This window comes from Podarcis liolepis (genome assembly GCF_965112155.1).
Source record: "Podarcis liolepis genome assembly, chromosome: 2".
In the NCBI taxonomy this organism is placed as follows: Eukaryota; Metazoa; Chordata; class Lepidosauria; order Squamata; family Lacertidae; genus Podarcis; species Podarcis liolepis.
Genome location: NC_139555.1, coordinates 32,820,882 through 32,845,990, shown reverse-complemented (window position 1 = coordinate 32,845,990; position 25,109 = coordinate 32,820,882). Strand labels below are relative to the sequence as shown.

Here is a 25,109-nt window from a genome sequence, read left to right as displayed (position 1 = left end):
GGGCCTCCATATTTCTGCAGCAGATACTTGTAGGTCTGTATTACCTGAAGTTCTTGTCTCATGTAGTATGCAGCATCCTGTGAGCATCTCTGTTTCACACCGCTGAGCTCTACTAGCTAGTTTGTACTATAGGCCTTCCCCACTTTTGCTATATGCACTCTATGCATGGATGTACTTCTTCCTCACAAGAACCCATTTAACATTATTCTTTTATCTTCTTAGTGTCTGGGAGATAGTGGGACAGCAGGGTGGAGGCTTGTCTGTTCTACGGACCTTTCGCCTTATGAGAGTCCTGAAACTGGTCCGTTTCATGCCTGCTCTCCAGCGCCAGCTGGTGGTGCTCATGAAAACAATGGACAATGTCGCCACATTCTGCATGTTGCTGATGCTTTTCATATTTATCTTCAGGTGGGTACTTAAATGAGCCCCTTCATTCCCTTTTGAAGCCTGTTGTGTCTGTGCTTTGAGGTTGAATTGGCCAATATTCATTTATGTGCCATGGCAAAACAGTACAAGTTGCTAAGATGGAAAGTGATTTAATGTACAGTGCTACAACTCTGCATATTTTGAAAATGGTAGTTATTTCTTTCCCCCACCTGAGTGGTGTAGTATGCTTCTACTTCTGATGACTTTAACCCTGAAACTCCCCAGGCTGAGCAACACTTTGGTTTTTAGTTTGTGAACCCTCTAGAGCCCAACATTCTTCATAATGTGAGAGTCTTCAAACTTTTTCATTCCAACAAATGAAGCCTTATCCTATATGAGCCTTCAACTGCTAGTCACCACAGGGCATGGTGTCAGAGCTCAGAGAAAGTAGCTTACTAAAAGCTGAATTCCCATTTCTTTTCTTTTTTTTCTTTGTCCCATGAGTGGCGGGATGCAGGAGTAAGGAACTTCACTCCAAACATTATTTGCTAAGATGGGGGGGTCTCTCTTTCAATACCATCTTGTTCTTGTTCTTTTATTTACTCATTTCCCCCTTTCATTCAGTATTCTTGGGATGCATCTCTTTGGCTGTAAATTTGCTTCGGAGAGAGATGGAGACACTCTTCCCGACAGGAAGAACTTTGATTCCTTGCTCTGGGCCATCGTTACTGTTTTCCAGGTAATGCAACCATTACGGCTAACATTTATTTATTTCACAGAGTTTATATATTGGTTGATGGTAATCAAATCTCAAAGAGATTTAAAAAAATAATTCAAATTGGTTTACAGAAAGAATAAGCAAGCACCTATCCCTTGAAGAGATGACAGCTTGAGATTCTCCAAAATGTCATACTGAATGCTAAGAGAGAGCACGTGCTATTTTTTTCTTGAAAAAGAGGTGCCGGAACTCACCATGAACGCCTCCCTCATTCTCTTATAATGTCAATGGTGCCCACCTGAGAGGCTAAAATGGCAGTGGCACCCACTGAGTTCCAGCTGGAAAAAAAGCCCTGGAGAGATCTATAAGCATTTTGGGGGTAGGAGTGGGGAATGCCTGCTCATAAAATACAGAACCTACTTAAGTTTTGGTTTTCCGGATGCAGTTTTTAGAAACCAGTGTCTTTGCAGGATTTGTTTTTGTTGTCTGAAATGCTGATGTGAATGACAAGCTTTAAAATGGCAAAGAATTGAAACAATTATTTATTCAAAGAACAAAATATGCTTTTTCACTTCAACTGAGCAGGACAAACTAACTTTAAGAGAGTGCAAATGATCTGTGCTTCTATCTCCCTTAACGTGCCCTCCCCTCCCCCCCCCCCCATCCAGATACTGACTCAGGAAGACTGGAATAAAGTCCTGTACAACGGCATGGCTTCTACCTCTTCCTGGGCTGCCCTCTACTTCATTGCCCTCATGACATTCGGAAACTACGTTCTCTTTAACTTGTTGGTTGCCATCTTGGTGGAAGGTTTTCAAACAGAGGTAACGCCTTGAATAACTTATTTATCTCATGCTTGCTATTAGGTAGTACGGAGGATTTAGAACCCCCATTATCTTATGAGTAGATCTGGCAAACAGAACAAAAGGGAACATGTAGCACTAACATTGCCTTCCTTAACAAATACTTCAGTACAGTATAAACCAAACTCTTTAGCTTCTATCAAAGGCTAAACTGAAAATAGCCAGCATTATTATAGATGCAGAATTTATGCAATAACTACTGGATGGAATGAGTGCAATGCCCGTGCCTTTGAAACAGGCTTTGTTGCATTTAGGAGCCAAATTAAAAGCAACCTCATAAAAGCATGGACAAAGTTGGAAGAGGAGTGACATTGCTGCCTTTCTTGCTGTTGTTCCTTAGTGAATGTCTTTCTTCCTCCTTAAGTGCAACACTTTGGCATATATATTTTCAGTTCCAATTCCCCACCCCCATCTCTATGGACCGATTTGCTAGAAGCTGGATCTTTTGCTAACTAAACGTCCTCTCTGCCACCATCTGCAGACAGCTGGAAAGCAAATCTTTGGACAGAGTTTGGCCTCCATGTTTTACTGGCAGGTAGCTGAGTCCTCTTAAAACTAGCCCCCAAGCAGTTCTCCCTGCAGCTGGGGATGGTGAACAAAAATCTAGTCTCAGAGCAGTAAACTGTCATAGTGAAGGTCGAAAGGCAACATTATTCTGCATGACTTCCCAAGCATGCCTTTGATTTTGGGCTTTGTTCAGCAGCGTCTAGTGGTAGCATGGGTTCTAAATTAAAGTGTTGTTGATAATATAGGTGTGACAGGAGAATAACAACCATTGAGGTCTGTCACCTTTTTTGCCATCATATTCATTCACACTATAAAAACCCATTTAGAAACGCTGCTATGCTTTTTATTTCTTTCTTTCAAGTGCAGTTTAAGGAGAAGATTTATGGGGGCCTCTTAGGGCAATGCAGCTAGAGTAGCTGTTTATTTGTTTTTAATCATATCTTTCCCAAGTGCTTTTATTTCATTTATGTCGTTTCTGCTTGGCATCATGCCCATGTCTCCATGTAATAGTATTTTTTTCGTCTTTGATAACCTAGGAAGGGGTCATTGCGCCAATCCTTTCTTTCTCAAGGAGTGGGAAATATATCACACTTCAGGCAGTAAATGCACAACCACCTCCTGGCTCTTGCCCAAATGGTTCCAGGATTCTTTACTCTTGAGTGTGTTGGTCCTAGTCTACCTGCCTAGACTGGTCAAGTCTACCTGCCTAGAATATCTCTTACTGATAGTTTTTGGTTTGGTTTGGTATGAATTGGTTTGGTATGAATGGCCTGAAATTAATATGGTGCCCAGTGCTATTTTCTAGAAAAAGGGATGCCAGAACTCACCACGAACACCTCCTTTGTTCTCTTCTAATGGCAAGGGCACCCACCTGAGAGGTGCCAAAACTGAGTTCCAGTGAATTACAGCTGGAAAAAAGCCCTGATGGTGCCCTTAAGTCTAAAGGACACATGAGTGTAGCCCAGGGGCAACTGCCCCCCTAAATCAGTCAAAATCAAAACAAATCTGAGGTCGTTCCCCCCCCCCATAAAAATACTGGCTACACTCATGAAAGGACATGTATAGAACACCAACAGGTTTGCTATTTCTTTGTGGTCGGAATGTCCTCTGAAGTGAGTCTGCAAAACTCTATGAATTCCTACACAGTTTACACAGATTTAGGATGTGTCCTTCTTTCTTAATTTTTGTTCTATTTAAAAACAAATCAAACAGCCTTCGAGTTTCATTCGGGCTTTTCCTTCCTTAGAATGTGCTTTGCATACAAGTAACCCTCTTTCAAATAAAGTAGCAAGGTTTATTGCTGTCTTGTCATGTGAATCTTTTAAAAAAAAAACAACCTCAAATACTTTTTGCTCCTTTAAGTGCCCCGACCCACCCACTTATTTGAGATTTCTCTCTGAAAACTTCTCTCGATGTTGCGGTTGGTTTTATCTTTGTGATCCTCAAGTGCCTTTCTTCAACTCTGGAAACACTTTGTTAATTTTAGTGCCTGACTGTGCAGGACCCTTTCGTTGCTAAGCAGCAGGCAAACATACAAAAGAATGGGGCTGCTCTAAAACACACATACACACATACAAACTTTAAAACATAAGCCTAGCTGGTGCCTCATGCAAGATGCACACAAAACACGTTCCCTGCAGCATGCAAGTGGCTTATTTATTTATTTATGCTCAGTCTGAATTTTGTGTCTGAATTTGCAGCAGTTGTAAGTTGTGCAATAAGAGGAGTGCGACTCTGTTTGACAGAGCTGGTAATGCAAAAATTACTGACTGAGCTGTCAGGTCTGTACCCTGGGGGATATATATGGGGGGGGGGGGACATTGGCTTCTGGTGAGAGAGCTTTCTGTCGGAGATAAAGCTTCTCTCCTGAGGGACTTCATGATAAAATTATCTATGAAGCATATTATTCCATTGGTAATCTTTTCATGTTACCTACAGTTTCTGCGCTTGTCTCAGGCAATCCTTAGTGGCTGGCTCATCTCATATCCCTCTTTTGTGTCAGTTATTCTTCGAACTTGTACCCTACCACAAAACAACCTATGAGCAAGGGAATGGTAGCTGTGTGTAAAGAATTAAGATTCATAATAGTAGTCATACCGTGCCTAAACTATGTGTGGGAACAGAGCCTGAGGAGGGAAATTATGAGCTATTTTACAATCATCTCTTGGTAGCGCCTTTGGAATGGGTTGGCCATGCCTTATACTTAAAACACACTTCTATCACAAAATTGTCCTTTAAAAAAAGCAACCCACATTTTAGCATTTTCTGGCTTATCCTTGTGCTTTCCTTTCTGCAAGTGAGTTTGATAATAGTTTAGATTGAGCAGCTGATATATGTAAGTTTTACTATTCTGCTTAGGTCCAAATTTTTGACCAGTCATCCTTTCAATTGGTTCTAACTTACTGACATCATTACCCTGGAAATTAGCCGTACTGTCACCAAATATGGCAGGCAAGAGAAAATTAAATCCTTAGCGAACAAATTGAAACTTGCATGAAAACCTTGCCTGTTTTTACAGCAAAGTCAGACTGATTATATTTTCTCCCCCTTGAACAGCAGACACATACCCCTTTCTATATCAAAACCTTAAAGGTGGCTTACTATGTGGCATTGGGGAGTGGAGGTGGGGGCTTCTGCTTGAGAAACAAACTTGATCTTATGAAACAGATATAAAAATGCATTACTGTTAATACTGTGCTATATACAAACAAGCAATAAATGAAAGAAGAATTCTTTGGAACTCTTAATTTGAAGGTAAGGTTGATTTTTTTCCCCCCATGAAGGATGTTCAACAGCTTGAACTATCCTTTGTACAGAGCAGATATGAAGGCATCAGACGACTCAAGTGTAGTGTGACCTGTTCCACTGCTTCTCCTTGATACGAAATTGACCCCAATGGGTGCCTTCCCTTTTCTCTCACTTTTCCCTTTTTGTTTCCATCCTTTTTATACCAATATCGTTCCCCCTTTGATCCACTCTCTCAATTTTGATGTTGAAATTTGTAAAACCTGTAAACCCGCCTTCCCTTCCTTCCCTGCCCCTTTCCTCACCCTCCTTCCTCATTTTTACTTCAGGAAATCACCAAACGGGAAGCAGCGAGTAGGCAGTTAAGCTGTATTCAGCTGCCTGTCGACTCGTCAGTGGTATGTAAGACCTTGGCATGAACACCCCAAACTTCGTCTGATAGTTGTCTCTCTCTCTCTCTCTTTTTCTCTCATTCTCTCCCTCTGTGGTGAACAATCACATCATCGCCACTGTTCTCATCATGGTAGCTGTTTGGTTTTGGACTTGTTGTTGTTGTCAAGTTAGCCTTGATTTAAAGTCTCTTCCTTCTTTGAGGGAATTAACAGAGTCCCCTTAATAATTGAGAACCTGTTCTGGATTCCTTCCTTCCTCCCTACTGAGATTTTTCTTCACAAGCTTCTGGTTTCTCCCTAAAAGGTAGATGCCATTTTAAATAATATTTGCATATGGAAGTTCAGTTTCATGCCTTGGCCAGTGCTCTCCAAGCATTAGATAGGCTTGAGCAACATGCTGCCTGTGACTCCATGGATCCAGGTTTTGCTTTCAGTCGGGATCACTGGGATTTGCTTGCATTTACTACGCTAATGCACTTGCCCTTATGCATGTAGATTTGTTTCATGTTCATGGAGAGATACAAATTGTTATATCTACTTTCTCAACATAAAATTGTTTTATCTACTTACTACCAATGGCAGGGGTGTACTAGTTTAGTCCCAGAGACCATTCAAGTCACTGAGAGACTGCCCATTGGATTAAAGTGAATTCTAAGATAATGTGACCCATATTGTTTTCAGCATATTCTTGACCTTGCATGGGGTTTACAAACAGGCTGTTAACTGCTTTGCATACCACACCCAGTTCTTGTTAAAAGAGAGAGAGAGAGATTAAAGAAACCCCTCAAAGACAGAAGAGACCTAAAATCAAGCACGTTTTGTGGATGCTCATGTGTGAGACAACTCTGTTCTGGAAAAGTCAGTGCTAAAATCGAGGCAGCTGCAATAAATGCTGGTGTCTTTAAAACAAAAAACAAAACTGCAGATAACTTGGGCAATAATCTCTGAGCGAAATCCCCCAGTCTAGGGTATGTAGGAAAGGTCAGAACAAGTTTTAATACTCCTACTCTTTCATAGAGTTATGATGTGCTGATGGACCTAAATCCTAACAATGTTCTGTATGCTAACAGTGTTTTCTTTATATTAAAAAAACAACAACCCAGAATGATGACACAAAAGCTATGTCAAATGTTGACATACTAAAAGTCTACAAGGCTGCATTTATTTCCATGAAATCAAGCACTTCATAAATTGTGCTTCCCTTTCCATAGCCTATTCCTGCCATGTGCCTATCCTTTCCCATTTTTTCTCCATTTCCATTCAGCATTGGAAGCAGCAGCTTTTATTTAGATGAAAAGCCTCTTGTGTTATAGCCAGATACTGCTTTCCCTACATATTGTATATCTCTAATACCCTGTAGGCCATCTCAAAGTACTTGTGCTTCTAGAAAAAAAAGATTTAAACTCTACATTCACTCATACGATGCCTTTTTCATCGAGAAAGGCAAACTGGGAGTGCAAAAACAGGTAATTTCTATTGGAGCCCTGGTGGATGATGCTTCTCTGCGGCTAAACTTAGTGCTTAGTGTACTGACAAAGGTGCTGGTATATTATTTGGCAGGGGTGCTTTATTTCAAAGAAAACATGGGGTTTGGTGCTGCAGGGCTGGAGGATAAAAGTATCTCCCCCCTGTTCTTTATTTATATTTTTAGGAACTCAAACTAAATCATGAAAAGATATAACAAAATTCAATCTGAGGATCTTAATCCAGCTTCACTCTAAAAACCACCAAGTAGTTAATTAATTAACCTCTCTTTTATTCATACTTTTCCACATACATAGTAGTTTGGCTCTGGACATTTGTGCTAATATAGTTGCTTGCAATGTGATATTTTATGCAATGTCATATCGTGCTTTGGCACATTTCCTCATCGAAAACACTTTATTTTTCTGAAGCAGCAAGTCTTATAAAGGCACATATCTGAACAGGAATTTCTCTCATTTTTGCTTGAAGCATTAGTGAGAAATTGGAATTGCAGAAAAATGGACTGCCAAACTGAAGAAACCCCCCATGGAGTTATTTCAGGAGTTTCCCAGGTTTAAATCCAGCCCATCATACTCCTGTATCATACTCATTTTGAAGCATATAAACACAACTGACCTTTTAGAGATAATTAAGTGAGCCATTTATCTCCACTAAATAGCATAATAAGTTATTGTTGAGGAAACGTATTTAATGCATTGGCTGATTGAAAGAAGCAATGCAGTTATTTTACAGCAATGCTATTAATTCTGGGCATCATCTCAACAGGGGGCAGCTTCAGTTAAGACTCCATACTTTAAATCTCAAGAGATACAAAATAGATAAAAGATGATACCTTATGCTGGACCAAATTCTTTTGGTGTTAAGAGATCAGTTGATCATGAAGCTCTGTGATACTTCTGCATTTAAACTGGGGATGGAGAACCTGTAGTCCTCTGGAAGTTACCAGAAGGCTACAGAGTAAAGAAAAAAAGGGGGGAGAGGTAAAACTCCCATTATCGCTGACTCTTGGCCATGCTAGCTAGGGCTGATGTGAATTAAAGCCCAACAAAATCTGAAAGGTTTGAGATTCACCACTCTGCCCTGACTTAAAGTAATAAGCATTAGATCAAGTAAGAAACATCACCCTGTCCTTCCCTCTTGCTATGCCTCTTGTTATCTGTGAAAGCATGGTTAAATCATGTCTAAACCACTAATGAATTGATCCATTAATTGTGGAGATTAATAGATTACTGCTTCTAATCCTGTTTTAATTATTGTCTTAAATAAATCAGTTCATCTTTAGTATACTGTTGGGAAACTTTCCAAGAGGAGAAGTCAGGTTGATTCTCTGTCACAAAAAAAAACTAATTAGTTTAAGTCCCTTTCAATGGAATACATTCCTCAACAATCCTCACCTACCATAATGGGGGAGTATTTCTAAATAGACCTGATGCCCTACATACAGACCTGGTGAAGATGCAGGATTTTGTGTTTATGTGCACTCTCTATTTTGATGAAGAAGCATCTTTGAGAAAAAGTTCAAAGCTTGATTGGAGAAAAAATACGTTATGTGCTCAGCTACATAGATAAACAGACACAGGCACTTAATTAGAGAAAATAAAGGTCATTTATGTTGATGATGTGCCCTGTACTCTTTAATCAGGCAAAAATTGTTTTCAAAAGCCAGCCATTTAGCATTATCCTCCCAACTACTGCCCATTCTGCTTTTCATGTTTTGCCCACGCACCAAATGTCACCAGGGTGAGCCAAGCCTTTTTAGAACAGCAACGTAGACTTTGTTGTACTTTGCTGTGGTAGTTGCCTTACTTTAGCTAGAAAACTAGGAAAGTAAAAATTTGCTTGGCTTCTCTGTTATCGCTGCATCAACTTCTTCCACTGACCACATCAAACTCCCTGGAGACTACTTTTCTCCGGAATTATGATTTCTTCAGGAAATCAGACTGGAATAGTTATTGTATATACTATTCCTAGCTTATATTTTTGGGTTATGACACTCTCCCATCTACCACCACATGTGCCAGTGAATTGGATCAGAGGACTGACGGGGAAGGTATTGAGGGCCCTTTGTTAATGATGCCTGATCTTAGAAACCTAACAGTGAAGCAAATGGCAGAGGCTAATGAGCAAGTGAATTATTTAACATGGAATTGGAAGAAGCTCTAGGCCACCCTCTAATAGGGACAAGCTTTTTGTCAGCTTCAAGCTTCTAATTTGTTAGACAGGACTTGCCCATGGGGTAGAACCCCGTTGCCTATAACCAAGTATCCAGATCTTACCATTTCAGTCATGTAGACCCATGTCACTGCTCTTCATTGGCAACCAGATAGGATATATATATATATTTACTTCAAGCCATTCAAATAAATGAATTCACACTACTAATCAATAGATTGTACCAGTCTAAATTTTGTAAAAGTCTATCTTTATTATTGAACTTGTATTCTACCCTTCCTCCCAAAGGATAGCTAACAATAGGAAGTGTCCTCCCCAAAAAGGTTTTGACTGCAGATTTTTGTATTGTTAACTATTTTTGAAAAAGCTGCATGCAGCAATCAGATTAGAGGCTGCCCACTTAGTTGGACTTTCTTCTATATATTCCCATTTTCCAGTATCGTCACCCATATTCCCTTACCCACTGTAATCACCAAGATACATTTTCAGATTCCTGGTTAAAATCTTGATTATTTTGTATATTATCAATAATGATAATAATTAGTGAATTGCCTTCTGTGTATATGTCTCAATGCAATTTGCAAACATCTTATTTAAAAAATCAATTTCAGCAAGAAGCATTTTGACTTCCTGTGAATGTAGGTGTATGAGGAATTCGTCTGAATAGCCAGGAAAGTAAGTTAAGAATAGAGTCTAATTTTACTTGGCCAGTAGAGCTTTTAGCTGTGTTTCGGTCTGAGATTCCAACTGATGGAGGTTAAACAGTTTGTTCCTGCCCCATTCAAGTCTTTAGCTGCTTTTGAATAAAATGTAGCCTCTCTGCCCTTCCTGAAGGATTACTGCATAGTGAATTGATGTGCTATCAATATATGCATGCATCATTTTGTGGAAGGTGATGTCCCATTGTGGTAACAATTTCAGTGGAACAGTGGATATCTTGTTGGGTGAAAGGACCCTTTTATTCAGAAGGGGAATCCTGAGTTAACTTTCGCTTTTCATCCTGCTTGCTAAAGCACTTTGTTTTGATCTAGGGTGATGCTACTAAATCTGATTCTGAAGGGGAGCTTTTCCCCCGTAGTCTGGAAGAAGACTGTGGGCTGAAGAACTTTTCAAATCCAGCCTGTAAGTAGCTGCTCCTTCAAGGAGAACTGTTTTTCATTTTAGTATGAATAGCGGGTGTTGTTTTTCTTGAACTTCTAACTCCAGAATAGTCTCACTTTGAACTAATGTGATTTTGATTCAAAAGAGAACATAATTGAATGATTGTAATCAAAAGAATTCAGAAAGGAAAGTCCTGTTTGGTGGCCTTAAAAATTTCATACATGACTTACAGACCATTAGCTTAATGGGCCGGTCTCTTTCCCTTCTCATGGTGGGGGGGGGGTGTAGGGAAGAAGACTTGATACTACTGTATATCAGCTGGGATCGATGGGTATTGTAGTCCAACCTCATCATGACATCAGGTTGGAGAAGCCTACTGTACATTATGTTGCTCCTTCCCCTGCCCAAGCTGCTTACCTTTAAGGGTGCCGTTAAAGACTATCCACCAGAAAAGGGAGACTGGCCTTGTTGGTATCTCTCAATGGGAATGGAAAAAGCAGAGCACTGCTACTTGTAATTCATGTGCATTTAGGAAGAGTGATCAAAGGTAAATGAAAGAGAGTAGAGTACAAGAAGTGTACAAACAGAAAAACGTGAAACTCATATTATACAAGGGTGGGAGAGATGATGAGGAGAAACCCCTTTAGATTAGAAGCACATGGCATCAAGTTGGCATCAAGACCTTGACACATGCATTCACGTGCCTCCACCCTTAGGGTATGACCTAAATGTCTTTTGTTTTTCTCAGTGATGGCTCTTTGTGACCACCCAGAGCTAAAGAAGAGCTTAACACCTCCGCTCATCATCCACACCGCCGCTACACCAATGCCCATGCCAAAAAGTGCCATCTATGGGGAAGCGGCTCAAGGCTATGATTCCCGAAGAGCTAGTAGCATCTCCATGGATCCTAATACATATGATCTCAAATCTCCGGTACGTGAGTTGTCTTTCTTGTCACGCTGTTTGTTTCTTGTCTCAGCGGTTGTTTCCAAGGGTGTGACATACCAGAGCACCTACTGCGATGTTTGATGGCTTGAGGCCTTGCTAATTGAGTGCAGGCCCCAGATGGTTATTGTTTAGCACCTGGCTTGGTTTTCTTACCTGTTCTTCACTGCTTTGCCCCAGGTGAGCGCCCGGAGTTCCCCACACAGTCCTTGGAGTGCCGGAGGTAGCTGGAACAGCCGCAGGTCAAGCTGGAACAGCATAGGGCGGGCTCCCAGCTTGAAACGTCGCAACCAAAGTGGAGAGCGCAAGTCACTTTTGTCCGGGGATGGGAAGCAGAGTTCAGAGGAAGGGGAAAGCTCTGATGAAGAGCAGTCCAGTCGGACTGGGAGCATTAATGGCACTATACCTCACCGCATTGAGTCACTGGAAACCAAAGGCTCTTTTGACTTCCAAGATACCCTTCAGGTGCCTTCTCTATACCGGACCAGTAGCATACACAGTAGCCACACCTCCGCATCAGAGCACCATGATTGCAATGGTAAAACAGCCTCCAGAGTTCTGGTACAGCAGCTTCATTTGGAAGATCCGCTTCCTGAATGTGACGATATGGATGATGAAGGCAACTTGGTAAGTGAGAGCCAGCACGCCTAGACCCTTTGCTTCAAAGGGTTTAGAAGAGAGGGGAAAGTTCTGCTTTTTCATTATTTAATTGTTGGGGGTGTTGTTTTTTAATGAACACAAAACATCACTGGAATCCATGTTTGTCAAGTAAGGAATCCATTGGGGGCCATGTCTCCTTCAGTCACTGGAACGGAAAGTGTTTAATCAAGGGAAGCCATAGCAGCCCAATGTAAGATGTGCACAGGATCCGAGGCCCTGATTACATATGTTAAGTGAGTAGCACACAACGCTTTCTGTGAAAGGCGTAATTTTCACTGGGACTGCGGCATGCAGTGAGGGGAAGCTTATTTAACACTTCATCCAATGTGGTCCCCTTAAAAATCCCCCCATAAGGCAATTACCTTATGGGAGGTAAGCTCCTATTGACAGCAGTGGCTCCCCCCCCTCAATCCCAGTAGGAAGCCCCTGGAGTGACCTATAGAAATCCACCTCCACTCCAAGTAGAGGCTGGATTGAAGATGGTGGAGTGAGGGGAAATGCTATGGCATACCAGGTTGCTGTGTGAGTTTGTCATGTTGTGGTTTTTATCCAGCACAGCCCCAATGTCTGTGTATTGTGAAGCATGAAATCACAGAGGGAGGGAGGGAAGCTAAATCTTGTCATTTTGCCCTGCATGCCCTTCCGTTCCCTTGCTTTAGACTCCTTCAGAATTTTCAGAAGTCATTCAGAATTTTCTGTGGGTCTTCATGGGTAGCCAGCCCAGACTGGTAAGCCCAGCATTAGCAAGTGGATTATCTTCAGCTATTCAGTGTGCATTGTTAGCCAACAGAGAGAGAGAGAGAGAGAGAGAGAAATTTCCCTTTTTTTCAAAGACAGAGCTATATCCTGTGCTCGGTTTCAAGTGGATGATTTCTGCTTCTATATATTCCCTTTAGAGATTCCTAAGGAAGGAGAGAAATTGTCCTATTAGCCTCAAATTATAAAGAGGCAGTACTCTAATGAATGTTGCTCTTTCCTAGGCCATGGAGGCCATTTAGAAAACGTTAGTTAAAAGGAACGGGTAAAACAGGAGAAAAATCAGCTGCATTTTGGAGCTGGATAGACTGATGAGGCTAAGTTATCCCTGTATCTCTGCTTGCCAATGAATACCCACAGTTAGAACAGGGGCATACAGCCAGACTTATGTAAATTCAGGTGCAGCTCCTGAGCACACAGAACAACACATACATACAGCTGATTCCAAAGAAGTAAACTGCAAGCTGACAGGCATCTCCTTCAACTCCCATCAAGTGCAGTTAGAGAGATTGCACAGAGCATCCATTAGGAAGGAACAAGGCCTCTGGGCACCCAGAAGATGCAGAATGTGACTAATCAAATCAAAACCTGCAGACATTGTTCCTTGTATAGCCTTGGCTCCTGGAGGGGCATACAAGGACTCATGGGACCATCTCTTCTCTGCAGTACAGGTGAAAAACATGACATGAACATCTGCAACTATTAGAAACAAATTCTAGAGAAGTAGATGCGTTGGTACGTAGCTGTAAAAATAACAAGTTTTGTGGCTCCTTTAAGACTAATAAATTGATTGTGACATGAACTTTTTGTAAGCATCCTTAAGGATGTGGAAATAGATGAGTTTGTTGTGTGTGCATGTGAGTCGGGAGGTAAATAGATAATCCACCCATACATAGGACCAGCGAATGAGTGAGGGGGACTATCTTGCAAGGTGAAATTATAACAGGAATGAACACATGCAAAAAGCAGAACTGCTATGCATGAACCAATGATTTGAAGCAAAAACGATTTGGTCACAGGGTGTCAACAAACCTATGAACGAGTCTAGTTATTGCAGGTTGGATCTCAGTTTGCATATACCAGGTGTGAGATTAGCATGTATCATGGTGTGTACCAAATTAAACAAATGAACAAAACAATAAAAATCCACTATAGCATCATAAAATTACAAAGTACAGTGTCAAGTGACCTACAATGAATAAAATCATTTCTCTAAAAATGCTTGACAGAAGAATAACCTTTTCATTAAAGGACAAAATGTGAGAATTGTAGGTGCCTGTTTAATTTCAATAGGAAATATATTCTAAAATGCTGGTGTCACTATGCTTAAAGTCTTGGTTTGAGTAGCAGCCCATCAAATGTATGGCAGTCAGGATGGCTTCTCCATGTGTTTACTTTGCTTTCACCACTGAATAAGGAGGAAGCTGGACCTTCAGGTAAAAATTACACTGGGCCTCATCTGCATGTCACAGTAAACCATAGTAAATATTGCCTGCTTTGCTCCTCCTTGCTAGCATACAGGAGAAAGAAACCAGGATCCTAAGCTAAGTGTTGAGTCCAAACCAGGGATTGTGGTTTGTTTTGCTCCAAATTAATCGGAATGAGTAAGTAAATAGCAAACCATGATCCCTAATTTTGACATAACACTAAGCCAGAAATTGTGGTTTAACGATTAAGTATGGTTTACCAAAACCCTAAGCCATTGCCATCCTATAGTGATTAAGTCAATGAAAGTCTTAGGTGACTGCAGGCCAAACTAGACATGATTTTAACTGTGCAAATGCATTCAACATGCACATTTTATGGTATGTAAAAAGGAGCTGAGGGGAAGCTTGAGCAGTTTCAGGACTATTGGCAGCTGAAACTAGCTTTTTTTCTTTTCCTGCCTTAAGTCTAAACAAAAATGACCTCTCTGAAGCTATTATTTGCATTGCAAGGGAAACCTCAACTGGAGTGAAACAAAAAGCTTGTGTTACTTGCCCATATGAAGGTTTTTCTTTGCATCTTTGTAAACTTAGAAACTTGGACCCATTCCATCGGCAGACATTACATGTTCATTGGGATCCCACTTCCAGCTTTACTTCTGTGACCCATTAAAACCTGTGGTTGTTTTGGTATTAAGTTCTTGCATTCAAGGTTGTAGAAAATTGCTGCTTTAAAAAAACCAATTTCATAAGTCTTTGAACAGTTGGTTTTGCAAAGCTCTGGGACTTGTTCTTGACCTTGGAAAGTTAAACAATAGCGGCCACTTTTTTTTCCGTAAGCTTTTCCTTGTTCCCTCCTTTTTATACATTTTCCCCATTTTTCAGAAACCTATGTGTCATTGGCCTTAAGTATACATTAAGAACATTGGACACCCCCAATCAGGGGATTATCAATACTCTTACTTAAAGGAATCACTGAGACGCCTTTCTAAAACCCCGACCGTCATTTCTAAGTAAAACACCAGTTGATATCAAAGGGAATGTAGTCCTTGGATAGACATATATTCACATCTGCATCCACAGGGACTCTGCTTGCATTTGTACATTACAGAATCCCTTCATAATATTTACTATCAAATGTGTTTGTTACAGTGTTCTTTTCTTCCACATCTATATTCATACCGACCAGGTGTGTCTTCTGAAGTAGATGTGATTAGAATAACATAATTGAGCCATCTCTTTGAACATAATGTGAACTTCACAAGCAATCAAGCTGATTGTAAGCAAGCCTCCATCTCTGGCCTCTGCAGAGAAAGAATCTTATGGATGGGGGAGAAGGACTCTTTTGAGGGGGGGGGAGCCCAGCAAAATCTAGATGTAGACCAGCTTCTTCTAGGCCAGCTCAACACTCTCGTTTCAAATTTTATTTTGTTACCTTTCTTTTAATTCCTTTGTCTCAGTTTGCCCCTAAAAGAAAACCGTGCATAAGCAAATATTTGGTCCAGTCGTTTACCCTCTCCTACTGAGCAGGCGGTATGGAAAGTGAAATAATCTCCCTCCCCCCCCCCCCAAACACACACAGACTTTTTCTCAAAGCCCTTTGACTGACTTGCTTGAAACAATTACACAAACTCAAAATATCTCTGGCATTAAAATTGGACAAAAGGGAGATATAAAGGGGCATTCTAGGCTGCTGACACATTCTGATTTAACTACAAAGCCTCAAGATAAATACCAAGCGATGCTTTGAATAGCAGATGCTTTTGGAACTCATCCAGATTACAAAATTATCTGGACCAAGCTATAGCTGTTACTAGATGTCTCGAGGGAAGCCTCCTAGCTAGGACTCGTGGACATAACATCTTTAAATAACCCTGCCTAATTAAGGCCTTTCCCCCCTGGTATTTGGGAATCAGGTGATACATAGTAGATGTAGCCCATCAATCTATTGGGAAGGGGAGGAGAAGAGTGGGGAGCAGAGCGATTCACTATAGTAACGAAGAGATTCACATGTTCTCTAAACAAAACATAGATTTAACTGTGGAACAGAGAGGCAAGGATCAAGAATAAATTTGTCCTTGTTATCTGAACTGTTCTCACCTTGCTTGACAGGTAGTTTTCTCGTTCCTTAGTTCAGTTTGTCACTGAGCATTTTCATTACAATAGGCATTCTTCCACCTATTACCTGGGGCTAATGAGAGTCCTAGCAGTGCGCATGACAATGCAGAATAGATTTTTTTCACTTATTCCATTCAGTTATACTGACCGATCTAGTTTTTACTGTCCAAATGACCATATAAGAAACTCACCTCTGCTTATTTTTTAAAGAAATGCTAAGAAGGAGCTAAGGAGTTATGAATAGCGCTGAAGTGGGGGGGAAAGTTTGCTGCTGCTTCTGGACATTGTTGCCAGTGTCAAATGGGGTGTGTGTGTGTGTGTGTGTGTGTGTGTGTGTGTTACAATTGCTTCAAAAGTGCTCAGCTATTCAGAAAGCATTGTCCTCCCTCTGAATTTAATAGTTTATGCCCTTGGTGATGTCAGTATACTACCAAATTTGACCGGCTTAGTCAAATGCTGTGTGACATCATCTCATTGCTGTATGAACCCCCATTGTCTAGAATTGCTATAGTACTGATCCAGGAAAATGTTACTGCTGTATAATTAGTAGAAAAATGTAGTGCCAAAGCAGCAGCAAATAGGGGAACTAATGGCAATGAACCAGGTTGATAAAAGGTGAGCATTCACAATTCACACACTAAGAGCCTTATCAGGAAATAATAATAATAATAATAATAATAATAATAATAATAATAATTAATTTATTTCTACACCGTCCATTATATTTCTGCTCCCCCCCCTCTATTCAGGAAAGCACAACTTTTGACTTGAAAATCAAAATGAGAGAATAATTGGAAAGCTTTAGTTATGACTGAGTTGGAAATAGGGACATGTAGGTAATATGTCTGGTCATCCAGCTTTTGAAGGAGGACTGGAGCTATCTTAAGGGGTAGAGCAGGTTTACTCCCTGCTTCTCATTCCCCACCATGCATGTGGGACAGACATCATCTGATCAGGCCACATATCTGACATTAGATGGAAAGGACCAAAGCCCATTGGTAGGCCATCTGTTTTGCATGTAGAAGGTTCAAGGTTCAATCCCTGGTATCTCCAGGTAGGGCTGGGTGTCATCATCTGTCCCCCCTGACAGAAACCCTGGAGATCAGCTGCCAGTCAGTATAGACGGTGCTGAACTGTATGGACCAGTGGTCTGACTCGGTGTAAGGCAGCTTCCTGCATTCGTAATATGTGAGCAGGTCGTAAATTCCCAGTGATAGGAAATTTATTTAATACTTCATTGTTAACATGCGAATTCATTTCATACAACTGCGTGCATATCAGGGGAAGGATGGACAAATAAACAACAATGCACAATTAGACTTTTCAGATCGGAAACAGGGAGGGATTTTCCAGATTGTGACTAATATCCACACGCTCAAATTATTTGACATATCTTGTATCTTTGCAATTGTCCCCTTGGGAACGACGTGATTGGTTTCATCTCGTGTGCCTTAATTTGCTTTCCTAGCAGACTGTGGCTTTGCATCTTTGTGACCTGACCCACATAATAGCATGAGCAAATTAGAGTTTTGTTTGGCTTGATTATTTCATTCAGTCATTTTCTCCTCAGTGCATTTGGTCATTCTGCTCAATGAGTGCCCATGAGAACATTGCTTGTAAACTCCGAGATCAAGTTGTAACCAGAATTATTGTTCCCATCACTTCCCGTGTGGGAATCTCCCCCTATATTTTACCTGTAGAATCTGTCCTTATATAACATGAAAACCAATCCACTGAGAAAAGGTAAAACCTAGCTACTCTTGTAGGTTCTGTTATTTGTTACTCTTCTCTCACAGAGGAGTATATCGTATATTAAAGAAAATGCCTGTCCATCTTTCCCCAGAGATTCCTTCTTGCCGCCTTTATGTTTGCTGTGTTCTATTTTTCCTATCGAGTTGTTTCTTGACAGTTTTGATACTATCTGAGATTGAGAGACAATTATATTTATTCTTTCTTAGCTGCTATGTCTGCATTTTCCACCCAGTGACTTACTTTTAAAGTGCTGCTGCCGTGCTGGAGTGGTCTTTAAGCTGATACTGTGCACAGCAGTGCATATCTCTACAATAAATTTCTCTCAATCTATGCCCCGCCAGACACCCATCTCTTTACGCTGCTTCTGTAAGTGGAGGAGCCTGCCTGTACTGTAAGATACCATTAATCCATTCTTGAGCAACACAGCATGAGTGACATCTCCGCGCAGTCAGATTAATTGTTTTAGTCCTTGTTTTAAGGCCAGGATGTCCAATTCAGAGACGGCCTCCAGCTTGCAGCCTGCAAGGTATCTTCAGGGCTGATGGGCAAGGGTGGGAATTAAAGTAGCATAAGAGCTCTTCACCTGTCTGTTTTCCTCGTTACAGATTACAGTTTGAATGGCTGCTGCAACCACTCGAAGGAGCTGATTGATGTCTCATTGTGTTTTCAATTTTTGTCTCCCTCTCTTTCTCTTTAAGAGTAAAAAGGACCGTATGAAGGCTTGGATAAGGGCACGCCTCCCCACCTGGTGCAAAGAAAGAGATTCCTGGTCAATCTACATCTTCGCTCCTCAGTCTAAGTAAGGCAACTTAGTGTGATTGATAACACTGTGGCAGGCAGGGCTCCAGGATTCTGTGCTCAAATAAATATTTGCAGAGCATGGCAGTTGTAGAATTCCCGCAGACTTAACAGTTGCAAGGGGAACTGGAAAAAAAATGTTGCCAGCTGAAAGATTTGAACTTGTGCTAATATCCAATGGCTGCCAGCACCCAGCACAATGTAATCAATTATTACATTGTGTAGCATTAGCTGCTGGCCGTCAACATTGTGGAGGGGCAGTGGGTGGTATCCAACTAATACTTGTTTCATCAGTGCAAGGATTTCTGCTTGTGCAACAAAATAGATTCTGAGGTTTCTTCAAACCTTCCAGAGCAGATTTGGGCAGTGTTTGTGGCACTAACAGGGAACTTCTATTGTATAAGCAGAAATCCTTGCACTGGCATAATGAGTTAGTTGGATACCGCCCTCTAGCTCAAAGGTAGAGCACTTGTTTTACATGTGGAAGATGCCCTGATCTCTGGCAACTCCATTTAAAAGGATCAGGTACCAAGTGATGGGACCCTGGAAAACTCCTACCTGTCAGAGTAGACAGAGTAGACATTCATTCATATAGCCAGAAACAACAGCAAGAAAAACTAAAGTAATTACATGCAGGGATTAGTGTTTGCAGACCGAAACATTTGCTTTAACAAAAATAATTATAATTTTTGCTGCAGTTGCTATTAACAAGTCCATCTTAAGTGTGACTATTTTCTGCTTTCTACTCAATAAACCCTCACGGTGTTGTTGTTTTATAAGTCAACTAGTAAGGAATTCTGCATTAGATAGATGCAAGGTCTCTTCCCTACAGTACCTCTGTAGCATCAGCCATACATTTTGGGACTGGTAGCAGTAGTGATTTTAATGTGATTTCAGTAAGTATAATTGTTTGAATACCACCCCTTATTTTTACTTTGCCCATTGGCCTCTCATACTCTCAGTTGCTACCCTATCTTCACTTGTACACCTGAAAGATTTGCTTTTTGAATGTGCAAGGGTAAGAATTACACTTCCTGACCTCAGAAAACACACACAAAAAGAAACACACACACAAAAAAACATTTCTGCATGGTTGGTTAATCTGGCCATGTCTTTGACTAGGCATGTCTAGAGCAGTGGTGCATTCAGGCACACGGTGGACAGCCTCTTCTGCAGTAAGTCATTCAGCAGCACACACTACACATCAGGAGCTCATTAATAATCCTATTGCACCCAATGCAGAAACACTGCCAAACTGATTAGCCATCTCCAGCAGAGGCCAAGTAGAAGGGAGTCCAGGCGAGAGTGGTGAACTGTACAGAGCCACAGCAGACAGCCTCCTCTATGAACTCACAAGAGCTATTCATTGATTCATTGACTGATTGATTGGTACATTCCTTGTGGCACACTAGCAGTTTTTTCTCAGGCATGTAATTTTGGGATAATAATAAGGTATAACAAACAACTAAAAAAAAGTGTGATGTTCCCAACAGAAGATCTTTCTGAGAGTGAGATGCCTTGAAATAAGCTTTGCTGGGAAAAGTTTGAGAGAAGAATTATGCCAACAAATCTCTCTTCCTGAACAATTTGAAATATCTGCAGTTATATTCTAATGAAAGAAATGTGTAAGAGTGGGGATTCAGTTTCCCAAGAGTGGGGGTTGGGGGAGAGGGGATTGTTTCAGACATTTGGTTTAGAAAGAAATGGCAGTCTGCATGCTTAAGGCTTGTGATGACAACTACCGGTAATTCCTAAGTCTTCTTTTCCTCTTCCCTTTCCTAGATTCCGTGTGATATGCAATAAAATAATTACTCACAAGATGTTTGATCATGTCGTCTTGGTAATCATCTTTCTGAACTGCATCACCATTGCGATGGAACGTCCCAAAATTGAGCCACACAGTGCTGTGAGTAGTCGCCAAGCCTCATTGCTTCCTGATGGTTACCACCTTGCTGATCAGATCAAGCTGATGTTGTATTCTTAGCAATGTCTGTTCTTGCCTTCAATCTCTTTAGCCATGGGGCTAATCTCAGCTGGTTAAAGGTGATTTAAGTAAAAATACTGAGTCTTGTACTAGTTTTACCAAGAGATCAAAGCACCTGTGGGGAATCACCTTAGCACACCCTCTCTCTTTGGTGATCTAGAGATGATCCTATTTCATGAACAGCCTGAAGGCCTCTGCAGTTTCCCTGTAGCTTTTGTAACATCATGAAAAAGTAACACTGGAAGAATGAATACAGTTCCTCAAGGAGAAAACTTTCTTTTTCAACATCACTTTCAGAATTTTGCTTTATGCAGCCTTAAGAGGCTTGTGGCACCATAAAGCCCTTTTTTTTCTTTTCATAATCTTTCACTGACTAGAGCCCACTTCATTGGATGCATCACTCTGATTGAATTGTCACAGAAAGTACTTTCTGCGTTCTATTGCCATATGTCTCCAACTTTAACTTCGTTATTTACATATTTTCCCCTTTATGCAGTGTGTATATATAATTACATACCTAATGTAAAGGAGTGCCTCTTCCTTTATGAACATGCTTTGGCCGTGAAATCTGTAGGAGAGACCTTTTTGGACATCCATATATATTGGTATATAAGACAGCAACTCAAGATAGGGCCTTTTCTGTAGTGGCACCCAACCTATATGAAACTCCCTCCCATCAGAAATGTATCTGGTGTCTACTTTGTATGGAATTTGATGCCAAATGAAGACCTATCTCTTCACCAGGGCACTTGGCAGTGGTTGATCAGTGTTGCCCAACTGTAATGGCGGAACTGCTTTCTGCTGTTGGCTTAGGATAGATTTTTGTACTAGTTCTAGCACATTGTGTTTTGCAGTTTTTGTAGCTACATAATAAATATTTATTAATATTTCATTATTGACTTAATTAAATGCAGAATAGTTATTTGATAACTTCGTTGTTTATGACAAAGGACATAATTTAAATTTATTGAATGAATCAATGAATCAAAATAAAGATAACACTCCATGCATCTGATGAGGTGGGTTCTAGTTCACGGAATCATTTGCTGTAATAAAAATGTATCGGTCTTCAATGCACAAGACTCTTTGTTGCCCTTCTAATATGACTGCTTCACACATCTAAAGGGATGAGTGTTTTCAAATACTCATACTTTGCTTCACTTCTGCAATTCCTCCACGTGTTGAGAAATTCATGGCAGCCTTCCTAAGATAAGCTTTTTTAGGAGGAGAGGGGGCTAGAGACATCGTGTCATCCTAATAATATGTTTCCACCCCTCACCGTACAAATGTACATATTTGAGCAGGCATTATGGGGTCACAGAAGCAAGCACACAAGCAGTGCTAGTATCTAAGCAACATCAGCACCAAACTTCTACTTTCAGTGTTAAGGCAAAACTGCCTTCAATTCCCACCTTGGCAAATCCTGTTCGTCGGCTGCCTGGCACATCTGGCCATTACAGATGCACAGCTGACCTCCAGATTTGCATTTATGTGGAATTTGCTGCTGCTTGTCCTGCTACCATGCTCTGCTCTTGGGTTTAAGCATTGTAGTTTATAACAGAAGACAAGGTCTCACCAGTTTATCACTGGCTGTGGCTTATTCTTTTTTTAGTTCTTCACCTGCATGCTGTTACTTTGAGCAATAAATGCCCCTTCCCAGCAGTGGGTGCAAAGGGGCTTTCCTTGCTTTTGCCCCGTCAAGCTGTCTTTTATTCCACTCTGCAATATCCAAGAGCAACAGCCATGTGCCAAAGGCATCAAAGTAAGAACACCCCCTTTTTCCCCCCTTTTTTGGCATCCTATTTCCCAAGGCAGAATCAGCTTGTTTTAATACTTGACACAGCTATGGCATCTGTCACAGTTTTCTTCTTCAATAAACATTCAAACGCTTTTGCTTTCTTGGTGTAATGTTGGGTTTTGGTCCTTTCCATCTGTTCTGCATTGGCATTTGTTGGGGGCACAGCACAGAGGAAGGAAAGGAATAGCTCTTTTTTGCACTTCTTTTTCTCCTCTTTGTTTTGATAGGAACAAACATCTTCATTCTGGTTCCCTGCAACATTTGTTTTGATAGATTTGCATAATTGGGTTTTTCCCCAATCAGATCTTCATAGCAACAGTGTCTGTCAATCAGATTCTAACCAGATAAAGCACATTAAACTGACAGTTCTATTATTTTATTTCAGTTTCTTACCACCTGATCCTATGCATGTTTGCTTGGACATACGCCCCACTGAATTCAATGGTATTGCATCCTGGTGAGCATGCTTAGGATCTGCAGCTTCAGAGAGGCAAAAGGAGGGGCTGATAAACAAAACACACAACCATTGGGGGGCTTCTGTAACATTGTCAAATGCTATTCAGGCTGCACCCCTCTAGAATCATCTTCCCTTAGCTTAAAATGAGAGCTGAAAGCAAAGAGTATTTTTCAAATGGTCACATCCATTCAAATTACTGAAATTCAAACCATCAAGGAATTGGTGTCAGTTTCAGACATCTTATTTGGGCTATATTGAATTAAAAACAGAATATACCGGTAAATGCAAACTTGGGAAGTTAGATTAAATGCACCCATTTGAATGCTCTGGAGTTCTATTAAATTTGAATAAGAAATGACAGTTTTAGTTATTGAAATGCTTTAAAGTCAAAGTACCGGCAACTGAAATTTCTGGGTTTGGAATTGAAGCCATCCATACAACTTAACATCATGTTTGGCTGATGAACAAATGAAAGGTTTTATTGTCATGGGCGAATGTCTGTTAGGAGTCCAACTGGTGTCACAAAACAAGCAAGAGGTTAAAATAAATTTTCGGTTTTCATACCCAAACCACCAGGGCCAGATATTTTGCTACCTGGAGCAAAGGATAAGATGGTGCCCCTCCCAATTCCACAACCGAAAGCCAGATAAATTGATTGTTGAATCTTACTTTTAACACTGGTGACCAGATAACATCTACTACCACACTGGAGAGTAGCATGGCAGAGTAGCCGGTCCAGAACAGGTCATGTAGCAACAGAACAAAATGGCTCGAGGCTCAGCAAGGAAAGTCACAAGATGATAATGCTTCCCCAGGGCAGCTGCCACCTTAGGCAGTTGCCTCACCCTGCCTAATGATAGGGCCAGCCCTACAACCCATGTTGATGAAGCTACCACAAAGGCTGTCATTTCAAAACACGTCGCAGTTAGTCATTAGAAGCAGCTGCATCAAAAACTAGTCCTACCCTGGAGATCAAGCTTTCAGACCCAAGACATTCCAGTGTTAAGGCTGTGAGCATCATTCCTTATGGAGCCAAAACAGCACTGCTCAGCTCACACACAGGAGGGAAGTTATCAGCAGGATTGGTGAGGAGAAAACCCAAAGCTTGCAGTAGTACAAAAATCTTTAAAGGGAGTGAAGACTCTGAAGACTCAGCAGCATGCGCAGTGGGCACAGAATGCTGACCGGACTGGGGTGGGCAGACAGTGGGAAGGGAGAATAGAATGGAACAGAGCGGCTGTAATCCTAATTAGGAGCACTACAGCATTTTGAAGCAATTCCACCCTCTGTTCCGCTAAAGTTCTCTCTTTTCTGGGTCACAAAATCTGCGTCCCATAGATTTCAAGGAACTACCTCCAGATGTGTGCCTTTGTAGCTTAGCCACTTCACACCGACTAAGATTTCCATAACTGGTAAAGCACATAATTTTGTTTTAAATGATTGCGTGACCCACAAAGAACTGTGGCATGAAAACAAATTTAGGTTTCTGCTTTTTCTTTTCTTTCTTTTTACTTCCCCTCCCCCCACCCACAGAAACTGAACATGTGTGTTAGTTAGTTAATAAAATGTGCTCTTCATTAAGGCTGGGAGTTTTCAAACTTTTGTCAAATGGGGCTTCACATGAATCCCTTTCCAACTATTAAAGTAAAAACGCTCTTTTAATGAGCGAGCAATCATTGACACTGTTCTCCATTAACTTGCTTTATAAAACAATTCTTACATGAGTGATTTGGATAGGGCGAGAGCTATTTTGAGCTTGTGGGCCATTATTAACTTTCAGATGCTTTTCTTAAAAAAAAAATCCCTCTATTGCATGTTGTCAGGGAGTTTATTAGGAAACAAACTCACATCTGGTTTGGTTGAATTTAGCAATTGTTCTTTGCATGCAGGACCTATGAAAGAATTAGCCGTTTTAAGAGTAAATAGTCATAGGATTTCAAAATGGTGCCTGCCAGCACACAGAATTCAGAAGAAACCACTTAATATCAAACAGGCAGCAGCAGGCAGTGAAGTGGGACAGCAGTGCTGACCTGGCCTCCAGCCGCCCATATCGCTGCTACATACCAGG

The 25,109-nt window shown here is 40.9% G+C and overlaps 1 protein-coding gene across 20 annotated transcripts in view; it reads left to right on the top strand.

Moving 5' to 3' along the window:
* The window catches only part of CACNA1G (calcium voltage-gated channel subunit alpha1 G), a 331,728-nt gene that overhangs the window by 235,228 nt on the left and 71,391 nt on the right, over positions 1-25,109 (top strand). For 14 of the 20 annotated variants that reach the window (XM_083487100.1, XM_083487098.1, XM_083487093.1 and 11 more), the window contains exons 11-19: positions 223-408; positions 991-1,105; positions 1,753-1,908; positions 5,529-5,597; positions 10,280-10,370; positions 11,098-11,282; positions 11,475-11,921; positions 18,703-18,803; positions 20,585-20,708. In XM_083487100.1, coding sequence (XP_083343226.1) covers positions 223-408; positions 991-1,105; positions 1,753-1,908; positions 5,529-5,597; positions 10,280-10,370; positions 11,098-11,282; positions 11,475-11,921; positions 18,703-18,803; positions 20,585-20,708 — 1,474 coding nt within the window. The remainder of the gene's footprint in view (positions 1-222; positions 409-990; positions 1,106-1,752; positions 1,909-5,528; positions 5,598-10,279; positions 10,371-11,097; positions 11,283-11,474; positions 11,922-18,702; positions 18,804-20,584; positions 20,709-25,109) is intronic. The other 6 variants (XM_083487104.1, XM_083487103.1, XM_083487101.1 and 3 more) reach the window with 1 other exon arrangement.